Source organism: Stegodyphus dumicola, chromosome 3 (assembly GCF_044657685.1).
Source record: "Stegodyphus dumicola isolate Sdum_Otavi_A_Nest chromosome 3, ASM4465768v1".
NCBI classification, from domain to species: Eukaryota; Metazoa; Arthropoda; class Arachnida; order Araneae; family Eresidae; genus Stegodyphus; species Stegodyphus dumicola.
This window is the reverse complement of record NC_140770.1, coordinates 189,172,204-189,195,925: the sequence shown is the minus strand read 5'-3', so window position 1 is coordinate 189,195,925 and position 23,722 is coordinate 189,172,204. Positions and strand designations below refer to the sequence as shown.

Below are 23,722 nucleotides of genomic sequence, written 5' to 3'. Positions count from 1 at the left end.
TGTTGTTGATTTGAATTGAATAAGTTTTCGCTTGAATGCTAAGCGAAAATTCTACTTTATGACAGGAAATTAATCACCATCTTTCCATCTATGTTTGTTCTCGAAGAATTAATTTTTAACTGAGTTCTCTAAGGAAATCCTTAATAAAATATATATGAAACGTCTTAAAAGTACCATAAGCAAAATAATAAAACATTACGAAATAATAAAACATTACGTAATTCGAAGACAAACTCTGTGCACGTTTGGACTGGAAAATGAAACAAGAAACGTAAATTGAGAGAGTTTTAAAAGGAAATTTATCTTTCAATATAGCCAAAATCGATGCCAGTTTCACAACTTCCTCTTTCTTTTATATATAGATCATTATTTATTATGCACATTAGCTAATTTCTGTTAATTGCCATTAATATAGATTTAGGTCATATCTGGACGACTAGATTTTAAATTAGAAGCAGACAATTGTTTGGCTTGTTTTGGCTTGTTTGATTATGGCAATGCATACGAAGGCTTATCCGTCTAACGAGAGGACACCTTCGTGGAATACTTTCTAAGGGGAACTGGCTAGTACACATATTACGCATGGGGAAAAGCACAAAAACACCATGCAGCCAAACCCATTCACGGGATTCAAACCTCCGATCGACTTACCAGTGTTGGACGACACCTCCGTCGCTGGTGGGGCAGAAGCAGAAACTAATGCTTAATTAAATTTCAGAATCCAGACTTTTCACGCGATTGTTTGCTAACTTCGTATTCTCTAAACCTGGTTTATTTTCTTCTTATTAAATAGCTAATGTGTTCTAGAATACTTTTATTAGTATTTATTGACAGTTGTTTTCCTGTATGTCATGTTTATTTCGTGAAAGATTAACTGACTGTAACTTCTAGAACGTGGTATTAAATGATTGTTTGTTTCTGTGCAAACTGCAAAGAAATTTGTATTTTTATGCTTTAAAAAAATATATATATATATATATAATACGACGATATTCCTCGTTTCTTTATATTTAAAAACATTATTTACGATTATTATGAGAATATGAGGAAGTCGCTTATATATGGAATTTCGATAGACCCATAGAATTTGATAAGGAGATATTTTGATAAATACATTTAGATATATTGCCTATAACTTACCTTAAGGTAGTGTAGTAATGGTTTCGCTATGGCAGAAAGAAATCGTTTGTTAATACTGCCGACTGACAACGTTGCCAACCTTCCATTTCTTGACAAGCTTTCAGCCTCTTGAAAGTTACTTCGTTACAAAACTTTCTGAGTGAATTTGAAATTATTATCAAAAGACAGAATAATTGACTCAATTGCATAGCTTCATAGAAACACAATTAGATGTTATAGACTCTTTACAAATAGAATAAAGAGGAACAGATATAATGTCCAGATGCCAATTAACAAAAAAAGAGAAAATCTGAAAATAAGTTTGGCGTTAAATTTGCATTAAATTTCTCAGCGAATGTCGGAAGGTCAAAAGGTATCCTGCAGGGAATGTAAAGCATCTGCTATCAACAGGGGCCCCAATCCCAGAAAGCAGAACTAAGTGACTTAAACCGTCCTGCTAAACCTAGTACGTTATGGTATACGTACGTCGGTTCCAGGCCCCCTACAGGGAAGGAACCAAGAAGGATATGAATATGCAGTTTTGAGGCTCCAGGCGCCCTCTGGACATATGACCCCTGCCAAGCCCGAACCAGCCATCGCCGTCGAAGACTAATCCTGTGAAGACTGATTTTATACCACCGTGACCGAGACTGCCTAAGTACAGATCCTAACCAGTAGGTTTTACCATAGTCGACCTGCAGAGGGAATACATAACTACAGTCAAATGTTAGCTTTCATACTAATTAAACACAATTTCTTTGCTTTTGAAAAGCATATTCTTAATGTAAATTATGCATCGTAATAGGCGCAATCTTGTTTTTATCTATTCTATATTTTATCACAATACGATAGATGAACGAAAGACGTAAACGGTGACACCTTAACTAAGAGAGCAAATTACAGCAGAAATCCGATGAGTTCAAGATAAAAGCATGTGATGGAATTAAAAATGTTATGGTTGTCAAATGAGTTAATTTGTGTTATTTTTATCTTGGTTGGCTACAGCGTTTATGTAAGCGCCTTCATTGTGAACATTATCCGTGAATCATACAACATAAACATAATTTAGAGAGATGTAATATAAGGAGTTTCTATTTTCAAAATAGAAAACAGAAATAACCAAATTAAAATACAAAGATCATTGCGAATCATAGTTACTTCCAAACTTGATTTGCAATATTTTATCTTACATATCTATATGAATAAAAACTATAGAAATGTTTTTGAAATACTTATAAGCTCTGCCGAAATGAAAAAAAGCAAAATGCTCGACGCTATAAACGAAAGAATCGCATATGTAACATGCTCAAGCAACGCATTTAAGAGAATAAAAAGACCACACAAAGTCCAAAGCAATTTTGAAAAGCAGTTCGATACCTAAGCTTTATTAACCTGTAAGCACTTTTACCTCTTTGAAATCAATCCCTTTCTTTCCTTTAGTAGCTCTTTTAAAATCTTCACATGACAGAACGCTACCTGCAGTTAAAATATCGCATCCCTGATTCTCATGCATACCCTTCAGAAGCTTTATAGGAATAAAAACATTTGCAAAAAAAAAAAAAAAAAAAGGGCACTGTATGTTGGTAGGACATTAAAATCATGGTGTTGCTCTTAGTTTACGACTTATCGTTGCACCAGAATATACTTTCCAATAAAAACGCAGGTGTGCTTTACGGCCAAGTGTGCGAAAATCGGAACGTATGAAGCATGCATACGCTTCAAAATCCCGGATGGCAGTTTGATGGCATTCGGGAAGGATTTTTATAACACTGCTGTAAAAATGCTATATTCTATCGATTCAACTGAATTAATGCATCTCCATATTTAGGATATTTTTTATGAAGTACTTAACTCTGTTGCTTTGCCATTGCATCAGCTGTTGAATAAAATGAAGGATTTTTGCAGTTTCAAGAGATATAAAGCCATGGGAGTAAATATAATAATGGAAGAGTGAATTTAAATTTATTCCCATAAATTTTTAGAAACATATTTCATTCAAATATATTATACGAGACTTTCACAAGAAACTGTAAATTCCATCTGCTGTTTATTAAAAATAATGTTTTGAATAAAATAAAGAAAAGTGTCATTTGTAGTTTTGTTATGATATATAAAGTAATCTCAGGATTAATCGGTCGCGTAATCAGTTGTTTCGCGTGAATCACGGAGAAATAATTACATTTGTAATTTCAATGTTTCAAAGTCTAAAAGCTATGCATTTTTCCGTTAGCTAAATGGAGGGAAACAACAAAAAGCTGTTTTTGCAACTCTTATGTGGATTATTCAAATATGCTCCTTTTTTTGAAGGTAAAATAAATTAGGCAATTCTCATGCTACATAGTCATTGTTTAAAATCGTAATTTAAGGCTTTCATTTGAACTTTCTTTTTTTTTAAATTGCATTCAGTTAAATAAATGAATTACGAATAAATATAAAAATAATTTTTAAACATTTTTTATTAAAAATCTAAATTTACATTTAGTTGTTAAAATTTAAAGGATTATACTTTTTTCGAAGACTAAGTTAATGTAAAATAACATAAAGGGTTATAAAAAGTAAAGCTAACAGTGACATAAAGCTAAAGTTAAAATGGACTAAAAATTTATTCTTATTTGTGAATTTAATTACTTTTTTAAATTTCGCTTTTAAGTTTGCAATAAACACACTGTTTTTAGATTATCAAAATAACTAATATTTAAAATGACATATTTATCCATTACATTTACAAAAAGAAATTGCTTCTTTAATCTAATAATGCATTTTCTTCTTGATTCAAAATAAAAAGTAAGTAAATAAAAGAAAAAAAAACGCAAATTAAAATAAAAACAAATAAATAAAAGAATTTATTTAACGTGTATATTTATATATTTCTCCTTTAGCGTTAACGTTGAAGGAGTATTCTTTATATATTTCTCCGTCAACGTTAACGTTGAAGTTTTTATCTTAATATTTATTCAATAATCTAATAGCTCTAAAAATTCCTTTAATTTCCTTTGCTGTGCGTAATGAAAATATGAGTATAAATATTCGTACTTAAAGATAAAATTAGAAATGTCAAAAATAATTCCAAATTCTTCTAAATCCTTAAAGGAAGAGTTTCGATGTGTAGCTGAATAAATAATTTTATTTTATTTGTGTAGATAAAACACAAACGGGAAAGAGGGAAAGTCACAGTAATTTTAACTAAAAAGTCTATTTTGTTTTCCAAAAAAATTTCAACTTTTGTCATGTTCAGTTCTCTACTTCATAATACATGAAGGACGAATTCATTCTGTTTTAATCACGGTAATAAGTCATTCATACAAATTCTCAGAAGTTGTGATGTGGAAAGGTATAACTTGTTTTTTATATTAGGAAACAAATAAAGTTAAGTGACTAATTTAGAAGTCAAACAACAAAAATCAGAATTATATTTTCAAATTTTTACAGGACTAGTTTCGATGGTTTTACCGAACCATCATCCTCAGCTGCAAAAACTCAAATGAACGAGATAAGATATAATGATTAGATAAGATAAGAAAGCCTGGACAGGGGATAAGCTACTGGCGCCATCTGTTGATGAAACCAGAACTAAAACATAATTTCTTTAAAGGCTGAAGGCAAAGATGGATTGGAATTAGGGTCGTTAACTAGAACAGAAAGATTTTTTTGAACGTGAAGTGCCTCTAGAAAATCTACTTCACCAATTCCTTCATTAGTGAACTGGATTTTCTAGAGACATTTCACATTGTTCGGCGTGTTATTCTATCTTAATTAAGTGACTGAGTTAAAGCTAAGTGACAAGGTTTTCCCGAAGGCAATACTGGGCAAAATAGTTTTGGTATTTGAGCTAGGGGAGAATCCTCCCTTTCTTTGAAGCATAGTCGTATTATTTTTAACAATTAAATACGCTCATTTGTGCTTTCTCAACTGCTCATATGTGAGTCAAGCTACTCAAACATTTACGAACCCAAGAATATGGTGAGAATAGCACACTATTCACAGTTGCCGTTTCACCGTAATATCCTTTCTCCTTTGGATCACTTCGTCTCTGCACCAATCCTCCATCAAGACATATTTCCCTTAATATACCTCTTATTATATCTTTGCATATTATAATATATAAAACTAAATTAACTATAATACGATTATTTGATTATTGAAGGTTCTTCTAATCCCATAAAAACATGATTATATGAAGTAGCAGAAGCAAAATTAATATCAACTGTATCTATAGACTGCGGGAAAATTTACTGAATGGAGAATATTTTACGGAATATATCCTGAAGCGAAATACTGCATCGAAATAGGCTCTGTTCTTCTTTAGTAGAATCAAGTATTCGAAATGTTTTGTATCTTTTTTATCATTGGGTTCTATTAGTTGCAAAATTTGGATATATATATATATAATTTACATTTAATTCTAGTATTTCTATACAAGGAGCCCATAAAATAAGTTTACGCAAACTGACCGGAAAAGCATTTTAATTTAATTTGTGTTAATAAAGCAAGCGACACCTTTTTTTGATGTAATGTTACAAATGCCACAAGGCAACATGTTACCTGCGAGTTTGCGTTGCATTTATGCTAATAAAAGGTAGCCCGCACTGAAATTCCATGAGGGTGTGCTTTAATTTGGGATATCCTGTATCATCGACAAGATATTATACATGATGTCCGTAATAAAAGCATACCATACCAAACTGGGAAATGAAAAGCATGCTAATTTAAACTGCTTGATAATGTTGGGAACTTTTTAGAACTATTTTGTATATAAGATTACTGCAAAAATGCTGCACGCGTACAAATATTATATAGGTATCAGAAAATACAGCTTATACAATATGAATACAGGAGAATAAAAAATATACGTCAATGTTTTACGTACAGTAAAAGCAGTTATTAACCCGAAATTCGGTTTCGGTAAACTTTCATTTGGGATAATTTGTTTAATATACAAATTGCAAGTGACGGAGGACGAGAACTTCAAGTTGCTAACATGGGTCAACAAGTATTCGATTCTTGCCCTCCACTTATTCGAAAATACCGACATCCTGTAGCCAACTCCATGTTCATAAGCGCCAACTCCTGGAACTGTCTGAATTCACATCATTTACATTCTTGTAGGGAAACGGAAAGGAGAAGTCATAGTAAAGATTCAAAACATAAAAAGACTAGTTAGTGAAAAATAATAGTAATAACGCTACAACCCTTTAAATAGTATGAATTTCATTAAAACTTGTATTTCACAAATTCAAACTTGTATTTAATTAGTGATTTGAAAAGAAAGCTGGGTTCTTTCATTTCAGCTCTACAGAGGTAAATGAGAGAGAAAAAAAAAAGAAAAAAAAAAAAAAAACTACCGTGTCAATATTGCACAAGATATCTCTAAAATATCGATATTATTCTCATCGAAACAAAAACTAATATAGAAAAGTACGGATTACAAAATTATAGGATAATTAAGTCTCCAAATTTTGAAATTTATACTTCAAAGCAGTATTTCAGATTCACTCAATAAGGCTCAAAACGAAATTAAGTCTTTAATCCATTTCGAGCTAAAATGCAGAATTGGATTGACTCACGTTACGTATATATATATTTAAAATTTTACTTCGTAGTGCTAGTGGAACTTTCTTTGAGAATAATGACTAGAAACTAAAACATGGAAATGGATCTCGTGTTTAAAAAACGGAAGGAACATATAAGGAGAGAAAATGCATAAAAGTTCCTTAAAAGAAAGCACCAGTTTATTAAATTCGTCGGGACTTCGCTGAAACTGAAGAAGATGGTCACATGAAATTAATAGTCAGGAATTATTTTTCAGGTTTATTAGGAATGTACTTTCTGAAACAATATCTTACATGAACTCACCGACAGTGTAATATTTCCGACAGTTATTCATAAAATCTTCAAAAAACACTCGAGCCAATCGCTGGAGGCTAGGTTTACTCAAAGTAAATTCCAACACAATCATCCAAGTCCAATAGCAGATGAGTGGCATTCGTCATTGGTCACCCGAGGGAAGCAGGACTCCTGATACGATTCGAAATTAAATTTACATCTAATTTTTTCAGAAATTAAGAATCTCAACTTTTAATTGTAAGTTTTCGAAGTCTTTTGGAATTATGAAACGCAACTATCATTGGCTTTAGAGTTTTCTCACGGGCCAGGGGTCCGGAATTCTGCGATAAAACCCTTCAGAATGAGCGTCCACCTTCTAAATTCAGCACTCTTAAACTTTTAAGTCACAAAATTTGGCACCATTTCGTTACGTCTATCAGATTTTAGTGGCGATTGTTCAAGCTATGCTGGAATTATTTAAAAATATCGAGTTAAGCTTAAAAATATTGAAAATAAATGCATGAATTTGTATACAAATTTAAGATTAAAGTGCAAAAATTACACGAACAGATATAGATATTTCTGCACAAATATAACTTGGTGTAAAATTCAAAAATTATGGATACAGTTTAATTAGTTTTCTAATACGAATAGAGTGTACACAATTAAGGTACTATAAAATAGAAGTATACACTATTTTAAAATAACAGAACATATAAAAGAAATGTCCAGAAATCTTCAAATATCTAACATAGAACCATAGCAATAAGTATAAAACATTATTTTCAGACTTTTACAAAAGTACGATCCTAAGCTGTCACGAAAGTTTACAAAATGATAATACTACATCAACTGTAAAAGTTTAATCAGAAACGTTCACAAATATTAACAATCATTATAACCATTACAACCAATTATAACCTAATCTTGAAAGATTCACAAAATTAAATTTCCATTTGGTGACGTTGCACGATTTCCGCGTTCAAAATTTTAGAAACACATACACGTTGCTGAACTATTCTACTCATCATGACACAGTAATGTTAATAATGCAAAAAACTTTGTTTTTATCATAGGACAACACGCGTGAATCTACTTAGTTACCATTAATTTAAATGCTTTGTTATCATTTTTTAAAACAATGCTCTTGTTTTTAAAATGTATCTTTTAATTTCGTTCTTTGTCATTCTGATCGGTATAAATAGTGCCGTTGGCTATTGGGGCAGGGCTCGAATCCCGCAAAAGACATGCATGAAGCGTTCAGGGACTTACAACTGCAATGTATTACTTTATTTAGATTGCGGGAAAGGAAACCTATACCTATTTTTCTAAGAGGAGGCATGGCTTCATGGAGAGCCCTTTAAAGAAACAGCTTGTATTTACGCCAGGCTGTTGTATAAACACGGGAAACCCACGCAGTCAATCCTTTAAAAGAGATTTGAAACCAAGATTCCAATTACTAGTGTTTAGAGATTTTATCCTTTGCTGACGAATGAGACCATTCAAGGTTTAAGTGTCCATCCAGTCGGAAATATATTCCAAAAATTATGTTCAACCTAATCTTATGTTTACCGTCGAAAATATTAACGTTTTATTTACACATTTAAATAGATGCAAAATCTACAACTGTTGTAAAGAAAAGAAAAGTAACATCACTTAAATATCATTAAACAACTGAAACAATTTATACGTTCTTTGTTAAAACTACTAAATTAAAACGCAGCTGTTTAAAGATACCCTGCCTTAGTAAAAAACGAATTGTCCCAGTGACGAATGGAACAGGAGATGTAAAAGCTATTTTCCTGGTCTGGAATGCGGCCACGTTTCCCATAAACGCATAAAAGGAAAAGAACATTACAAGCAATCCTAAGTCCCTGAAGCAATCAAGGGCTCACTTGCTCGTTTACAGAACTTTATAGTGAGTTTTATAATAACAGAATAAAAAGCAACCTTCGAATGAATGATGACACGAACTGGGCGATAATTCTTCTTCTGCTCGAGTTGAACTTTCTCTCTCCTAAAGGGGAAAAAAGGAGATCTCAGAAGCTTTTTCCCCGATTATCGTCCAGATAGGAAAAGGAGCTTTTCCAGAGGAACATTATAGACCCCAAAACCTCATCCATCACAATCCGTTCACAGATTCTTTTGCACCATTTCTTAAAATTTAAATGAGGATTTGAAGACCTTGCATGAAGTACTCGAATTTCAACCGCTTCGGATGTCAGAAGAACTTTGAGATACTGCTTGTATTTTTGAGACGGCGTAAATAGCCCCATTTGAATGAATTTTGAAATACTATGCTTTTAAAAGTTCTTGCCACGGCTTTAAGACTCTTTCCAGATTTTATACGGCATTATTCATGTGCGATGCCTTTTCAGACAGCTGCTGCAGTTTTAAGAAACTTTATACCGGGCATTTTTAAGCTTTTATGAGCAGCCTGTTTAATGAATACGAAATCATCAGAAATTTACGATCTCAAATTCCTGAAAATTAAAGCGGTTATTTTCTTGCATTTTCTAAAAATACCTTATATTTAATATCCTGAAATATTGAATTTTAATGCTACTAAGGATACTACTATTATTTTCATACTTTAAAACTCCGGTCTTCATATTTCGTCTTAATTACACTTAACTGTTTGAAAATTCTAGCGGGAGTTGTTTCGTACTTGTAACTTTACCGTTTGGCTGACAAAGCACTTTCCTGTCGTATTTTTTTATTCTGCATTTATTATGCTAATCTGCTAAATCTGGCAACATGAAAATAATGTATAGTTTATGATAATTGGCAACTGATATATTCCACTACGCAAAAGAACGCTTACTCGTAAAATGTACTCGCTGTAAAACTGTTTTTGTTCCCGTTAAGAATGAATAATTAAACGATATCGTTAATAACACACCCATCTTATTTCTTACTAAGCTAAACGACGCACGCTACCTACGCACAGGAGTTTTAATCTAATTTTATAACAAGCGTCTTCAACCTATGGCATGTGGAGTGATTTCTGCAGTTACGCTGAAGACGTTAATGTACAATGGACTATGTTATCGTAAAATGCTTGCATTTTAAAATTAAGATACAATAACACGCTGAACAAATATTAATTTAGAAGTCAAACAACAAACTGCATTTTATTTAAATAAAAGCATATATTGCACCTTATCGTGAATAAATCGAGGAGTTTTAAGATATTTGTTGCTACTAAGGCTTGAAAATTTGCTTATAGAGGGTTATTGGAAAGTATCTGGCAAAAATATGAAGGGAATCGAAATTAACATATTTTATAATGGATGTCTACTCAAAAGGTGGTTTGAGATGATACAGAGCGCTACTGAGCAATTGATAAATGCGTTCTGCTAGCGTAAATCTCAATTTCCTATGCGAAATTTCAGCAGTGTTCATCGTTGCTTGAACGTGGTACCCACCAATAATCATTTTATGCATGGGGCAGCAGCTAAAATGGCGTGGTTGTTCAAAGTAGGTACAGAGAATTATTCTTGAGTACCTTTAAGAAGTTTATCCCTTTTCGTCCAAATGAGGGAGCTTCGACGCAACATTATCAAAATATTGTTGAATTTTGTTTCATTGCATTGTTTCTCGTTTTGAAGACTAATCTTTCACAAGCGCACGATTTACTTAAATCAGCTGTAACAACAACAATAATTACAATATTATTTTTACGACTCATTAATCGTTGATAAATACATAATATCAATACAATTTCTCCATTATTTTAAAAATTTAATATGTATTTGAAATGTATCAGGTAGTTCTTCATATTAAACACTTATGTGCAAGGCTTTAATTTAACGTTCAGTTAGTTCAGCTAATTTAACATTAGGTTAAGCACAAACAAAATATTGAAAAATGATGTTCTCTTGGTTCACCTAGGTAGCAGGTTTTAACTCGATAAACGCATTAGTATTTACGTTTTCAGTAATAAGTTTTAGTACTTCAGCTGAACTAACTGGGACGTAGCTAAAAACTAATAGTTTCAAAAATTTTAAAGGGTACCTGAATTTAACATTTTAATAAGAAATGTATTTATGCTTTTAGCGGTTTAGATATATCTCTGTATGCTTTTTATGTACTTATAGTTTAATCTTTAGGCTTTATGGTTATCATTTAACTTCATTTTATGGTGTACCGGCTTATTCCATGTTCTTTATTTTAAATTAATCAGTATCTTGGAGGTACCGAGAATTTGAGGAATTCATGAGGTGCCGATAGCTATAAGTCCGCTTTGTCCCTAAAAATGATGGCATCTTTATGAAATTCGGCGATTGTTCGGTAAGCCAGAAACCACCGCAAACGTGCAGGCACCCTAATGAAAGATGCTTTTTTCATTTATAAATTGAACCTCGTAATGGTGCCCGGTACCTTTAGGAAAGGAATTTTCTAAAACTCCTAGCAAAGATGCTCTGTTATAAAGGTAGCAGAACATGAACATGAACTTGCTTCCTTTAAATCATAAACTGAAATCAGTGCTGGCTTTAAAAGAGGGCGGCACTTTTTCACCAGACCATCGTCGGCAGACAACTGCATACCCTATGTAAAGGTGCCTTATTTTTATGATGAAGATTTTGCCAAGAGAGAAACGATCGGTATGATACAGCACTTTGCTGGAAGTTGCTTTCTCCAGGTTCTAAACTGACCTCCATAAAGTTCAGGCACCTTTATGCACGACGGTGACTAAAAAGGACCGAACTATGATCGTCCCGGCATCTTGATGAAGGTTGCATTATTCGTGTGCTCATTTTTTATATCTTCTGCTTCTAAATAATCCTAATGTCTCTATAACGGCGCCCGAACTAAAACGTGGTGGATGATGATTCTTCAGCACAGGTTAGGTGATTGGGATCCCCAATCCCCAATCGCCATTTAAAAATGGCAGTATACAAGATTATTTTCTCCCTCCTTCCAGCATGCCTTCGTGACGTAAGAGTTAACAGAGTCGGCGCGTATTCGAGATGTCCAGTGTCCGAGTCTCGAGAGGGCATTGCTCACTTTCCATGTCTTCTGTTTCAAAATAATTCTAATGTCTCTATAAATTAGCTTTCGTTCTATCATTTATTAGCTTTAAATCTATCAGTACTTCCTGAAGCTAGAACCTAGATGAATGATTGGTTTTAGTGGTTCTCCGTGAGTAACATGGAGGCACTGATATTTTTCCCGCCGAAATGGTATTGTGTTTAGTGACACTGAATGCCGTACCGAAGGGTCCGAGTTCGAATCCCGGAGAAGGCATGGATGCCTGTAAGCGTAGAGCATCTGTTTGGGAAGGGGGCACTGAAAATACATTTACAGCCAAATGTTCCCTCAAGTAGTTCGTGATATTCTCGGGCCATCCAGTGGGGTGTTCTTGGAATTCTAACCAGGTTAGTTCATTAGCACTTAGCAATCCTCGAGGTGTTTAATATGTCCATATGGGATGCAGAGCTGCCGATCTTGCTTTGAACTGTACCTGTAACGTGAATATCAGCTAATTTTCTTTAAGACGTTCCTCCACAAAGGCATCTCTTTTCTTAGAGAGATATACCTAATGTGTTTTGCCATATTCAAATCACCCAGACTATCATAACAAAGTAACTTTCAAAACATAATAAGCAGAATGCGGTATAACTTGGAGCGATTTCAAGAGTAAGAACTTTATGTCACTTTGAGGATTTTTCTAAAGATACCAAAACCTTTTATATAATTAAAATATCAGTATTACTTTAAAACTAAAAGCGAAAACATGGCATCCTGAGGAAAAACAAGTAAGCAGAAGTATTTTAATATTTATGCCTCAATCTGATTAAAATATGCAGCATAGCTTTTGTGTTATTATATATAAGTTATTAAATGCACCTTTTCTTAGAAGTAATGGAACCCATAGGAAATGAATTCATGTTAACGAAAATAAAAAGCTTAAATTGAAGTCATATAGATAATATTGCATAATAGTGTTACAGTGTTAATATATAATTGTGTCAGTCTTCATTTTAATTTTTTTTTTCAAATCATACATTTCTCAGTTTAATTTTATGAAATTTTCAAACTTTAAGAAACTCTAAAAAATGAATTCATTTTAATTTATGTAAAATTATTATCCTTTGGTTTAATCAGTTTTTAATATTTTGTGCTTCGCATGGCAGTGACGACCAATATCTAATATCCTCAAAAAGTAAAAATTATAAACTTATTTATTTTGAATGAAAAAAATGTTATGTAAAGGTTAGATTAAACTCGCACGATTATGTTGGAGGAATTTTGCAAAGCTTCAGAGTTTTAACGTCTAAAAGTCCTTGCGAAATATTTTCCATTATTTGAAAGCGGAGCAAAGTCTCGGATATTCCAGACTGCAAGAATACATTTTGTGAATGTTTTCCAAGGTTTTTTTATACATGGAAGCATGCCATATGGAATTTAAATCCACAGTTTCTTAACAAAACCAAAAAGAATAATAACAGCAATGTTGCTGAACATATACAGCTGTACCTAAGTTGTATGTCATTACCACAGTATGAGGACAGATAAAAGAAGAAGAAGAAAAGAAGCATTTGTTCAACTCCACTCTGCAAAAACTTATGTAGTGCTCATAAAACTCTGCACGTACATTACCAAGCATTTTCTTATCTCTTCTCCCTGTCTAGAAATAAAATTTGTGACGGTATCATACCTCGTTTCTATTGAAATTCCTGCGGTTGTTCTTTTAAGTTTTTGACCCTCACGTTTAAGAGAAGTCTGGACTCTCTCCAAAATAATATCGACTTTTTCCAACATTCTGAAACGTCTAAGAAAAATTCTCTAAAATGCGTCCTTTTTCCGAGAATGATGGAAAATTCTTCTGGATTGCTACCATCTTTGCTTTGCTTCCAAGACCTGATTTAGGCATATTACTACATTCATTTTATTAAAAATATATAAAATATAGATTTTGCTCTTAAGTAAATATTCGTTTTCCTAGTTATCCATCAATATTATGAGCGTCAAAATAACTACAGAAAATAGAGAATAAAGTCTAGAAAACATATTAAATTCCAAAAGATTTCATTATCATAAGACATACTGTAAATGTGCACTACAGAATTTCTTTTATTACATGTAACTGTAGAAAATTAAATATATTTTTATTGATGCAATTTTTTATATCATCTTTGATTCACTTTTTCTTTACAAGTTTATGTATTAAGAACTGATATCAAAATATTTTATTTTTACATCAAATGGATAAAGATATAAAGTACTAAAATTTATATCAATTTGGTATAAAAAAATTACTACTGTTTAGGATTCTAAAAAATATTTTATATGCATTTTTAATTAGCTGGAATATTTCATATTAGACATAAGGTTAAAATCACGAAAAGAAAGGATATACTATATTCAAGGTGTGTTTCTCGTTAATTAAACGCAGCTTTATTGGCACCTTGGTAATGTTCGATTAAAAAATGCCAGGTACAAAATAGGATTAAAGTAAAAAAAAATGTTAGTTAAAATACGCCCTACGAAATTATTTGGAAAGTATCTTAGATTTGCTTTAAGCGTGATTAACAATTTTCGTTTTAGGTTTTTCACAAATCTGTATGTTTTCCTTAATAAAATATTTTTAAAAATATTATTACAATTAATAAATTGCAAAAATTAAATATTAGTTTTAAATATTATTAGCTGAGACAAATGCTAAATTATTTCGAATTCGAACCCCCAAATGCTTTTCGAGATTACACATCTCAAATTTCTCTTATCCTTAGCACAACAGAAGAAACACTTGATTGAAAGAAAAATTTGAAATATGCGTTCAATTAAAATAACTTTAAGACTAGTGTTTCCAAAATAGACACATATTTGAAAAGAAAGTATAGTTGTAATTTAATAAATGAAGTAGATAATAATGAAGATAGTAGATAGTAATGAAGTAGATAAATGGAATAGTTGTAATTTAATATTTAACATTTCAAAAACTGAAGTTAATTTCTCTCAGCATAATTCGACAAAAATAATTACGTAAACGATTTTTTTAAATCATTTTTCTAAAAACGTTTTCGATCAAGGAAAATGTAGAAATGAGATTTCTATTTCAAGAGTTAACGGAGATAAAATTAAAAAGAGACAAAATAGTCAAGAGTTAACAGGAATAAAAAAATGCTGTGGACTTCTCTTAAGAAAATCCGGGGAAATGATAAGATCAGTTTTTGAATTTTCTCATTTAAATTCTTAAATAATTATTTCGTAGCACTACGTAAAGTCATTAGATTTATCGATGCATAAGGTGTGAAAAATGTGCAATGTCTTCGCTGGAATTGGAACTCTGAACCTTCCGATTAGACAACAGTGGTGCTATCCAGTTACACGACGAAGGCACGCGGAAAGGAGAGATAAATACGTTTTAAAGAGCGACTGGAAGATGAAGGAACGCAATTGCTAAATCCTGGTGGTGGAAAATTACAGTCTACCACCCTTTAGCTCGGGCGCCACTTGCAGAATCATTAGGTTTATTGATGCAAGAGATGTGACAAATGTGCAATGTCTTCACCGAGATTCGAACTCCAGACTTCCAGATTACGCGTAGGACGTGCTATCCACTTACAAAACGAAGACATCCGGAAAGTAAAGGAAACATACCTTATAACTAAAAATATAAGTACCTTTATAACTACAAAATAAGAAATATGATTTTTTATTCAACGTTCCCATCAGATGCCAATACAAATGCTGTTTCAAATGTTTTCAGTTAAATATTAAACGGATTTGAAGTTCGAATTCAAAAGACTAGAATAATTAAAAAGGTACTAAGAATAAAATTTTCAAATCTTATAGTTCCGTTAAAACGTTAATACAGCATATATAATGCTAAAATATTTTTCACGTATCACTGTATTCAAATGCTTAAATGCCCCATCCTTATTTATTGGTATAAATCGTGAAATAAGTAGACGCAAATTCATCAACTGCAGAGAAATATTTACGATAATCCGTGCTGTATTCTAGTTTGATGGTATTATTAGATTACTTACAACTTGAATGTTATATTCACGACACGACAGGTAGTTAACTTATGTATACTGAGAGTCATAGCTGCGTCATTTATGAAAATGTAGAACAGAATTATATGTGATGACCCAAGGCGATTCTCGTTAACTCAGCATGTGAAGTTGCTGGATGAGGAAAATTGCAGGATTTCAAGCAGAAAGTCTTCAGTGCTGGATGGGGCAATCAACTCAAGCAAAATCAGTAATCTGTAAAAGGATATTTCTCTCTTCACTTGCTGTTTCATTTCCTTTCCTTCAGTGCACCAATTTCTCCTTTCATATAATGTAACTGTGTTATCCTGGTCTGTTAGTTAGTTAAGATGGCAAGTTGCTTATATAAGGTTACTTGACGTTTTAATATGTGTCAAATGTGTATAGTGGCCGTTTTGGGTATTCCAGCAGTAAGACTCGTATAGCATTTTATGACTCTCATAACTTATAAAACTCGAAGGTAAGCAAATGCTGTTGACATACTTTCACGTAGCTATTTGACGCATTCTTAAAGAACATGTCAAGACGTATTAGAAAGCATATTTATCATATTTCGAATGTAATACATAGTCGAATCTGAAACGCTAACTACCGAACTGTAAGCTGCTTTTGGAATAACAAGGGCTGGAAACTGCTGTATCCTTCTGAAGACTGAATGTTAGAAATTTCGGTTTGTAGTGAGAGTGTATATGACCTCATTTTACTATGCATTCGGAATTTACAGTTTCCTGTTCCTTTGCTTTATTTAAAAGTCATAAAATAAACATTTTATTTTATTTATGAGACATCATTTTTAATTTTCTATTCTGTATGTGTCAGATTTGTTCAGTTTGGATGTCAGTTTATCTGAATATTGGTTTAAAATATACCGAGAATGTGGCATTAACCTGACATTTTTAACTATATTCTGCATATAAATTTACATAACATATTTATAAAAACAAATTCTAATTCACTTTTGATTTTAAAGCAATTTAAAAGTTGCTATGAGAAATATATAAACTAATATGTTTCAATTACTTTTTTAAAATTTATTTAGAAAGTTCATCGATTTATCTTATGTTTGCAGGGTCATTCTGTATTCACTATAGAAGACACATATAAAATAGATAAAGTTCGTTCTAGAAACTTAGCCAAAGAAGAAAAGGATCAGGATAATAAATCATTAGGTAAGCCATTTAAATTCTATTGATGTGTTTATATGAACTTAAGGTATGAAGGAAAGCTATAAAACTGACTGTAATAAATTTTCAAAGCAAGTTACAAAGCGTATATTATCATTAACTTTTTAATGCTTGTTTCTGCAATTCTCAATATTTCAAAAATTGTTCTGCTTTTTTAATAAAATTACTAAATAAGCTAAGTACATATTCTTACGTTATTCTTATCCAAGATCATGCTACTAATTTTGATGAAAATTCGCTGACGTAAATATGTTAAAATTGATTCTAATTATTCATCATTATAAATGTGTACCATATATTCCCTAATATTTGAGAAGATTGAAATATTCGCTTGATTCATAAAGTATTCACATATTTAGAGGAGACGAATGAGCATGGTAATAATCAGCGTTCGTATATTGTTACTGAAGACCTCCGTTTCACCATTTTAAATATAGGTTAAATTATATTGAATATTTACCTAACACGTTATAGGCTTAGTGTCTAATTACAAGCTAATTATACTGATTTCAAGAGATAGCTCAAACCTCGTGGAAGCAAAAGATCAATTATTAACTCAGGCAGAAGTATTAAGTATTTATCTGTCTTCTCTTATTTTAAATAAACACACTAATTAAATTTAAATCATTAAACTGAATGAATTTTGAATCAGTAATCTAACAGATTTTGCAGTCACTGCATTAAATTTTTAATTATTGCAAGTTAGATTTCTCGTTTGCAAAAATACACTACATGTTAAATTCCTCATTACATTCAATAAACTCAGTTCTAGATATAGTTATATCTTAAGGGTATTGTAATTTTACTTTCAAAAACTGTGTCAGATACTAACTAGAGGGAAAAATATATTTCCGAAACACAGAAATTTTAAATTCTTGCTCAAAATTATATATGAAGATATTGCAGTAATGTGATAGAAGATAAGACAACCAAAAATAATAAAATAACTATCCTTTCGCACAATATTAAAATTCCTTTTCCGTTTGTAAACGTATACCTTTTCTAAAACAAGGGAGTGATAAAAATAATAAACAAACACACACACACATACATAGCAATTATTATGGAAATTTTTAATTTTTTAAAAAATTTTTTAAAAAGATTATCCTATTTTAGGAAAAATTGTGTGGGGCAGTAAATTGTCTATTATTAATTGGAAGTTAAAAATTAAAATTGAAGAATTTTTTAATTAAGACTAATTGGAGCTAGAAAACATTTATTCATTTTATTAATTAATTTATAACCTTTTTATTAATTTATTAATTTTATTATTAAATTTATTAATTTAGTAAATTATTAATATTTATTGTATATTATTTCAGATTTTAATTGGAACCAGTTACACAATTGGTAGTATTAGTTTCTCAGTGTAATGTTAAGTTTTAATTTTGAAATTTGGCCATTAATAAAGACGGACGTTAATAACACTGTCTGCATTTTCAAAACATCCTTATTAATCTTCATTCATCAGGAATTCGCATCTTTATTCTTTTATTTATTTATTGTTTTGTTTTTTTTATCGAAGTGTTCCCTTTTACAGCTTTCAATGAATATCAAGTTTCATTTTAAATATCAAACAGAAGTGGAATTAAAAAATTGAAAGTTATCAAAAGTATAATTTCTAATAAAGCTTTAAAACTATCAACAACGTCCATTCTGAAATTCCGTATATATATTTCCCGAATCAGGAACTCGAAATGTGATGAAATATGCACAGATAAGTTTCAACACTGCGTTGAAATCAAACAATTTATCACCAGCTAGATTTCACGGTCTAAGTGACGAACTAGACGGAATTTCGCCAGCTCACATATAAACTAAAGTTTAAACTTGAAATGTGACACATCATTCCTAGTTTCTGGGTTATAAGCTTCTTCCAATAAATTAGTTTACTGATTGGTAAGAATTCACCAAATACTAAGAAAGTAAGTTTAAAAATCCATTTGTTATTTAACGGGAATATAATGAAAGTTTTTTGCACATCAGTAAGATTCTGAGCTGGGCCGGCTTGAACATTTTAGGCGCTGTAGGCTAGCAATGCATTTGGCGCCTAGCATATAAAAAATGGATTAATACTTCCAATAGAAAGATATGTTTAATTTTAAAAAAAAAGTGAGAAAACCTTTATCTTTCGTAGCATACAAATGAGCCTTCATGAGGGGAATCTTCTATGATGCCATGGCATTGTATTTTTCTGTGCAATTTGATTTTCAATTGCCGTGTATACAAGAGAAATCAGCTTTCTGTCCTTAACTTAACCTCAATTAAGTTGTTATCAATTGCAACACAGAAAAACCTGTGAAGCATGCATCATTGCTGAAGTATGCATCAGCTAGATAATCTTATAAAGAGTACATATGAATATAGAAAAACAACTTCTTTAGTGTTTTTAACCACTTAAGAAATTGAGATACTCTGCATTTCACAATTATGAGTTCATCTCTTTAGCATTCATATCAGACTAATGGTTGTTTAACGTCCTTTTAGTTATCCTTCGCCACAAAGTGCTCTGTATATTTTTGCAGTTTCTTGTTACTGCAATATTATGTAGCTTTCTATGATTATAAAAAAGGCTGAATTACTTAAAAACCGTTGTTTAAGGAACTGCTTGATTTATAAATTCATTAAAGGAATGATTTGAAACTATCATTTTAGATCTACAGGAGCTTCGTCGAAACGTTTGTGGAGATCTATTTAAGTTATTTAATAGTTAATTGTTTTTGAAGCAACTCTCCTATTACTCTTGCTTTCAATCCGCTCGTCCTTGCCAGAATGTAAATGAGGTAGGTATTCTAATGAGGTAGAAAAAAGTTAGTATATAAGAGAAGGTTTTAGAAGGTGAATTCGGAGAAAGAGGGAGAGAGAGAGCGTGAAGAAAGAAAGAGGAAAAAAGAAAGAGAAAATATAATAATTTATTCATTTCGTGAAAAGTAAGAGAGAGTGCTGCCTGAAGGCCATGTTGATATCTTCGAATTATTAGGGATTAGATTTCTGTGTCGTTGAGCTCTTAGTCGTGTTTACGCCTACTTTTACGAGTCAGAGCCTATAAGGTATTTCTCACGCCTTCTTGGCATGCCTTCGTGGTGTGGTGGTCTGCACGCTGGGCACGTATTCCAGAAATCGGTGGTTCTATTCCTGGCGAACGCGTTGCTAATTTTTCATCTTTCCTGCTTCCAACAATTACCTAATGTCTCTAGAGTGACATCCGACACCCAGCGATTTGGCGATTGCTAAAATCCTAAAAGCCCCAGCCGCTCTTTAAAAGGGGGGAGTATATAAGGTATTTCTCCCGCCTTCTTGGCGTGGTGGTCTGCACGCTGGGCACGTATTCGAGAGGTCCGTGGTTCGATTCCTGGTTGCTAATTTTTCATCTTTGCTGCGTCCAAAAATACCTAATGTCTCTACAAGCCTACCTGCGAGTAAAGTAACCCGTGAAAATCCTTAGGCTAACTTAATTCTGTTCGAAGTAAGTTGTTACATTTTGAGTTTTAAAAAAAAAGTTTTGGCTTTTTATAAGCACGAGTTGGTGCCATCTGTGAAATTATTGATTTAATAAAGGGTCCTTTACAATCTTTCTCTGGACATTGTCGTACTTAAGGATAATTCCTTTCAACGTGTATTGATATCTAGCTAGTTTATGCTCCCTAAGAGCATTAGCCGTTACAAATTCGTATTCAGCTATTTGTTTCTTTCAACCAATTATAATGATTTTGAGCGTTTTTCTCAATTCTCGAGCGTCAATTACAGCGCTTTTAAGCCTATTATCTCTAAACTTAATAAGGAACCTTTCCACATATGTTAAAGATAGTCTGAATCTGAAGTGTCACATACGAGACGTTAAAGAGATTGACTTACATGGTTGATTCGGAGAAAATATAACATCAAATGTCTACTAAATTAAAGGAACTATAAATTGATATTTGGTTTTGCTGTACTAAATTTTTACTTCGAGCAGTGTCATCCTGAGAAGAATGTTTGGAAAGATCAATCACAACCTCGTGAATATCTTTCATTTGGAATTCAAATAAGGTGACAAGTTCAATTATAGATTCCTTTAATTTGACTTAAAGTGGTTTAACAGTTAGATCTTCAATCTAAGGATAGAAAATGTTTCAGTTTTTACTGATCCAGAAAAAAGACTTTACGATGAAGGATTCGGTATATAAATATTGTGTTGACAGTTAAATTAGCAATATCATTGAATACAGAATTTAAGAAGTGATACCCACATGGTTCGTTAACATCACAAATCTTCAGCAAAGCGCTCGCATGTTTGCTCTTTTCATATATGCACTATTATCACATCTTTGACATCTGCGGTTATCAAATTGAAGATTATTCTGGTTCAGTTATCTAACAATAACGCTATCAATCCTTGGGCAATAGAACCTTTGACTTCCAAAAATTATATGAAACATTCTTATAGGTTTGAAATTGCTCCCGTTTGCTTCAGCATGTCTTATTACCCCAAATATTTGTTCCGTATGTCTTATTTGTTGGTATGGAGTCAAGGACGGTGGAATAATATTTTGCGAATAACACTTTGCATTTGATTTACTCTTTAATTTTTTGTCTCTCAACGTAAGTAATTTCAGAGCCTATTTCCTGCTCTCCGTCATGATTCTATAGATATGAGTAGTTGAAAAGTTGTAAGAATTTTTTTATCTAATTCACATACTTGCTTTGGGTTACAATTAGAGCTGAGTTAATTTGGGTGTACCATTAGTTCTTTAACCCTTTCCGGCACGCTGCCTTTTAAAGTTGGAGTTTTGATTTAAAAAAAAGGTAGGCAGTCTAATTAGGCTTGGAGGAGTATACAAGTAAAATTTTGTGAAGATAGCACTTATCGTTTAATTCTGTAGGTGTGCCCAGAGTGGCACGCTGATTGAATAGAGCTTCGAAAAGAGTGTTGAAACGAGAATTGTTGTCAATGAACTGACCGATGAGATGCGGAGGAACAAAGAATACAGACTCTCAGTTGTAATAGATTACCGGTGAACCCGGTCTGGGCACACATATTGTTCGCCGTTTGATTTTAGGCAAGATTTCAAGGTAAAAATTTAAAACTAATATAGAATAAGGAGATTAGCATACAGCCAAAAATTAATTTAGAAATTTCTTTTCAAACAATTCCTTTTATAACCTAAAGAATTGTGGAAGATTTCTTTGAAAAATGAGGTTCTTAAAAAACTAAACATGTCTAAAATATATGGACTGGTTTGTGTTGAGCTGCCATCTACTATAAATAAAGAAGGTTCAGACTAACCTATAGTAACCTATAAATCCTTTTTCATTGAATTTTTCTGTGCGTACAGAAGGAAATTTTTAGGTTTGTCCAGACCGGACACACTGCCGCAAAGGGTTAAAGTAGATCTGCCATTAGTATTTTTAAAGCGTTTCTCCAATATCTTCTTTCAACAATAGTTTTTTACTTCCTTGTACGAAGTAAACAGGAAGTATTGTAATCGCGAAAAGTTTCAGGCAGCATATTTCAACGAAATTATCCATTTTAACCGCTATCGAATGCAATTTAACGATGTTTTTGCGTGATATATGTACGTAAGGACAGAATAAAATACTCTTTTCCTTAAAAAAGAAATTATAAAACTGCTTTAAAATTAATTCTGAAGAGAATTTTTCGTGGCGTCTGTACGAACGTATGTACGTACGTGCGTACGTACGTTCGTGCGTACATACGTATTTCGCATAACTCAAGAACGAGTAGCCTCAGAACGTTGAAATTTTGTATATAGGACTGCTATAACATGTAGATGTGCACCTCGTATTTTGGTTGCAATCGGCCGCACCAAACATATATAAATATATTTATATATATATATATCCACTCTGTTAGCCGTCTCAGTAATCTCAGTTTCTTTACTCTTATATGTTTGTAAATTGTACATTTTTTGCTTTAAAAATGATTGAATTATGTTGTTTTTATCATCCGGTTAAGGATTTTATGCCTTTAGTAAATCAGTGCGCAATATTTTTAGAATTATCAGCAATTTAAAGTTGTTTAATTGCCGCTAAGCCTGTTTTTAATGGCGGCCATTGATGTTTACATTTGAAACAGGAGACTAGTGGATTTTTTGCCAATCTAGAGAAACTTAGCTTCGCAACAACAAAGATAACGCATTCATTTATTATTGCCAATTAAATCATGCTTAATTCTTTCTGGAATTTTTTCGAGGAAATAAGCGTTTGAGATTTACTTCGTAATTTTTAATATAGATATTTTGAGTTTTTTGCCTTCTCGCGAAGTGAGAACTGAATTAATTAAATGAGAAATACTCAAACCTCTGTGAAAAACTGTTTCTTTTTTGCTTTGTTTGCTTAATTTCTTTTATACATAGTTCTAGCTTTATTATAGTATTTGAATAGAACATGTGGCAACGATTAGATAATTCTTTAAATGATATACATTTTGTGCATTCTGAATTATAATATGAATGAAATATAATACTTTTAAGTAAACCTAGCGCCAGAGTGTCGCTATGGTAAACAAAGTGAATTTTAAAGAATGCATTTATTCTATTTTGGTTTATGCGCTGTCGGCGAAGTAGGTTTAATTCAATCTAATATGTT

The 23,722-nt window shown here is 32.0% G+C and overlaps 1 protein-coding gene across 3 annotated transcripts in view; it reads left to right on the top strand.

Annotated features, from left to right (window-relative positions):
* The window catches only part of LOC118185412 (nephrin-like), a 1,505,573-nt gene that overhangs the window by 1,328,192 nt on the left and 153,659 nt on the right, over window positions 1–23,722 (top strand). For all 3 annotated transcript variants that reach the window (XM_085813712.1, XM_085813714.1, XM_085813713.1), the window contains one exon: window positions 17,020–17,119. In XM_085813712.1, the coding sequence (XP_085669838.1) occupies window positions 17,020–17,119 (100 nt within the window). The remainder of the gene's footprint in view (window positions 1–17,019; window positions 17,120–23,722) is intronic.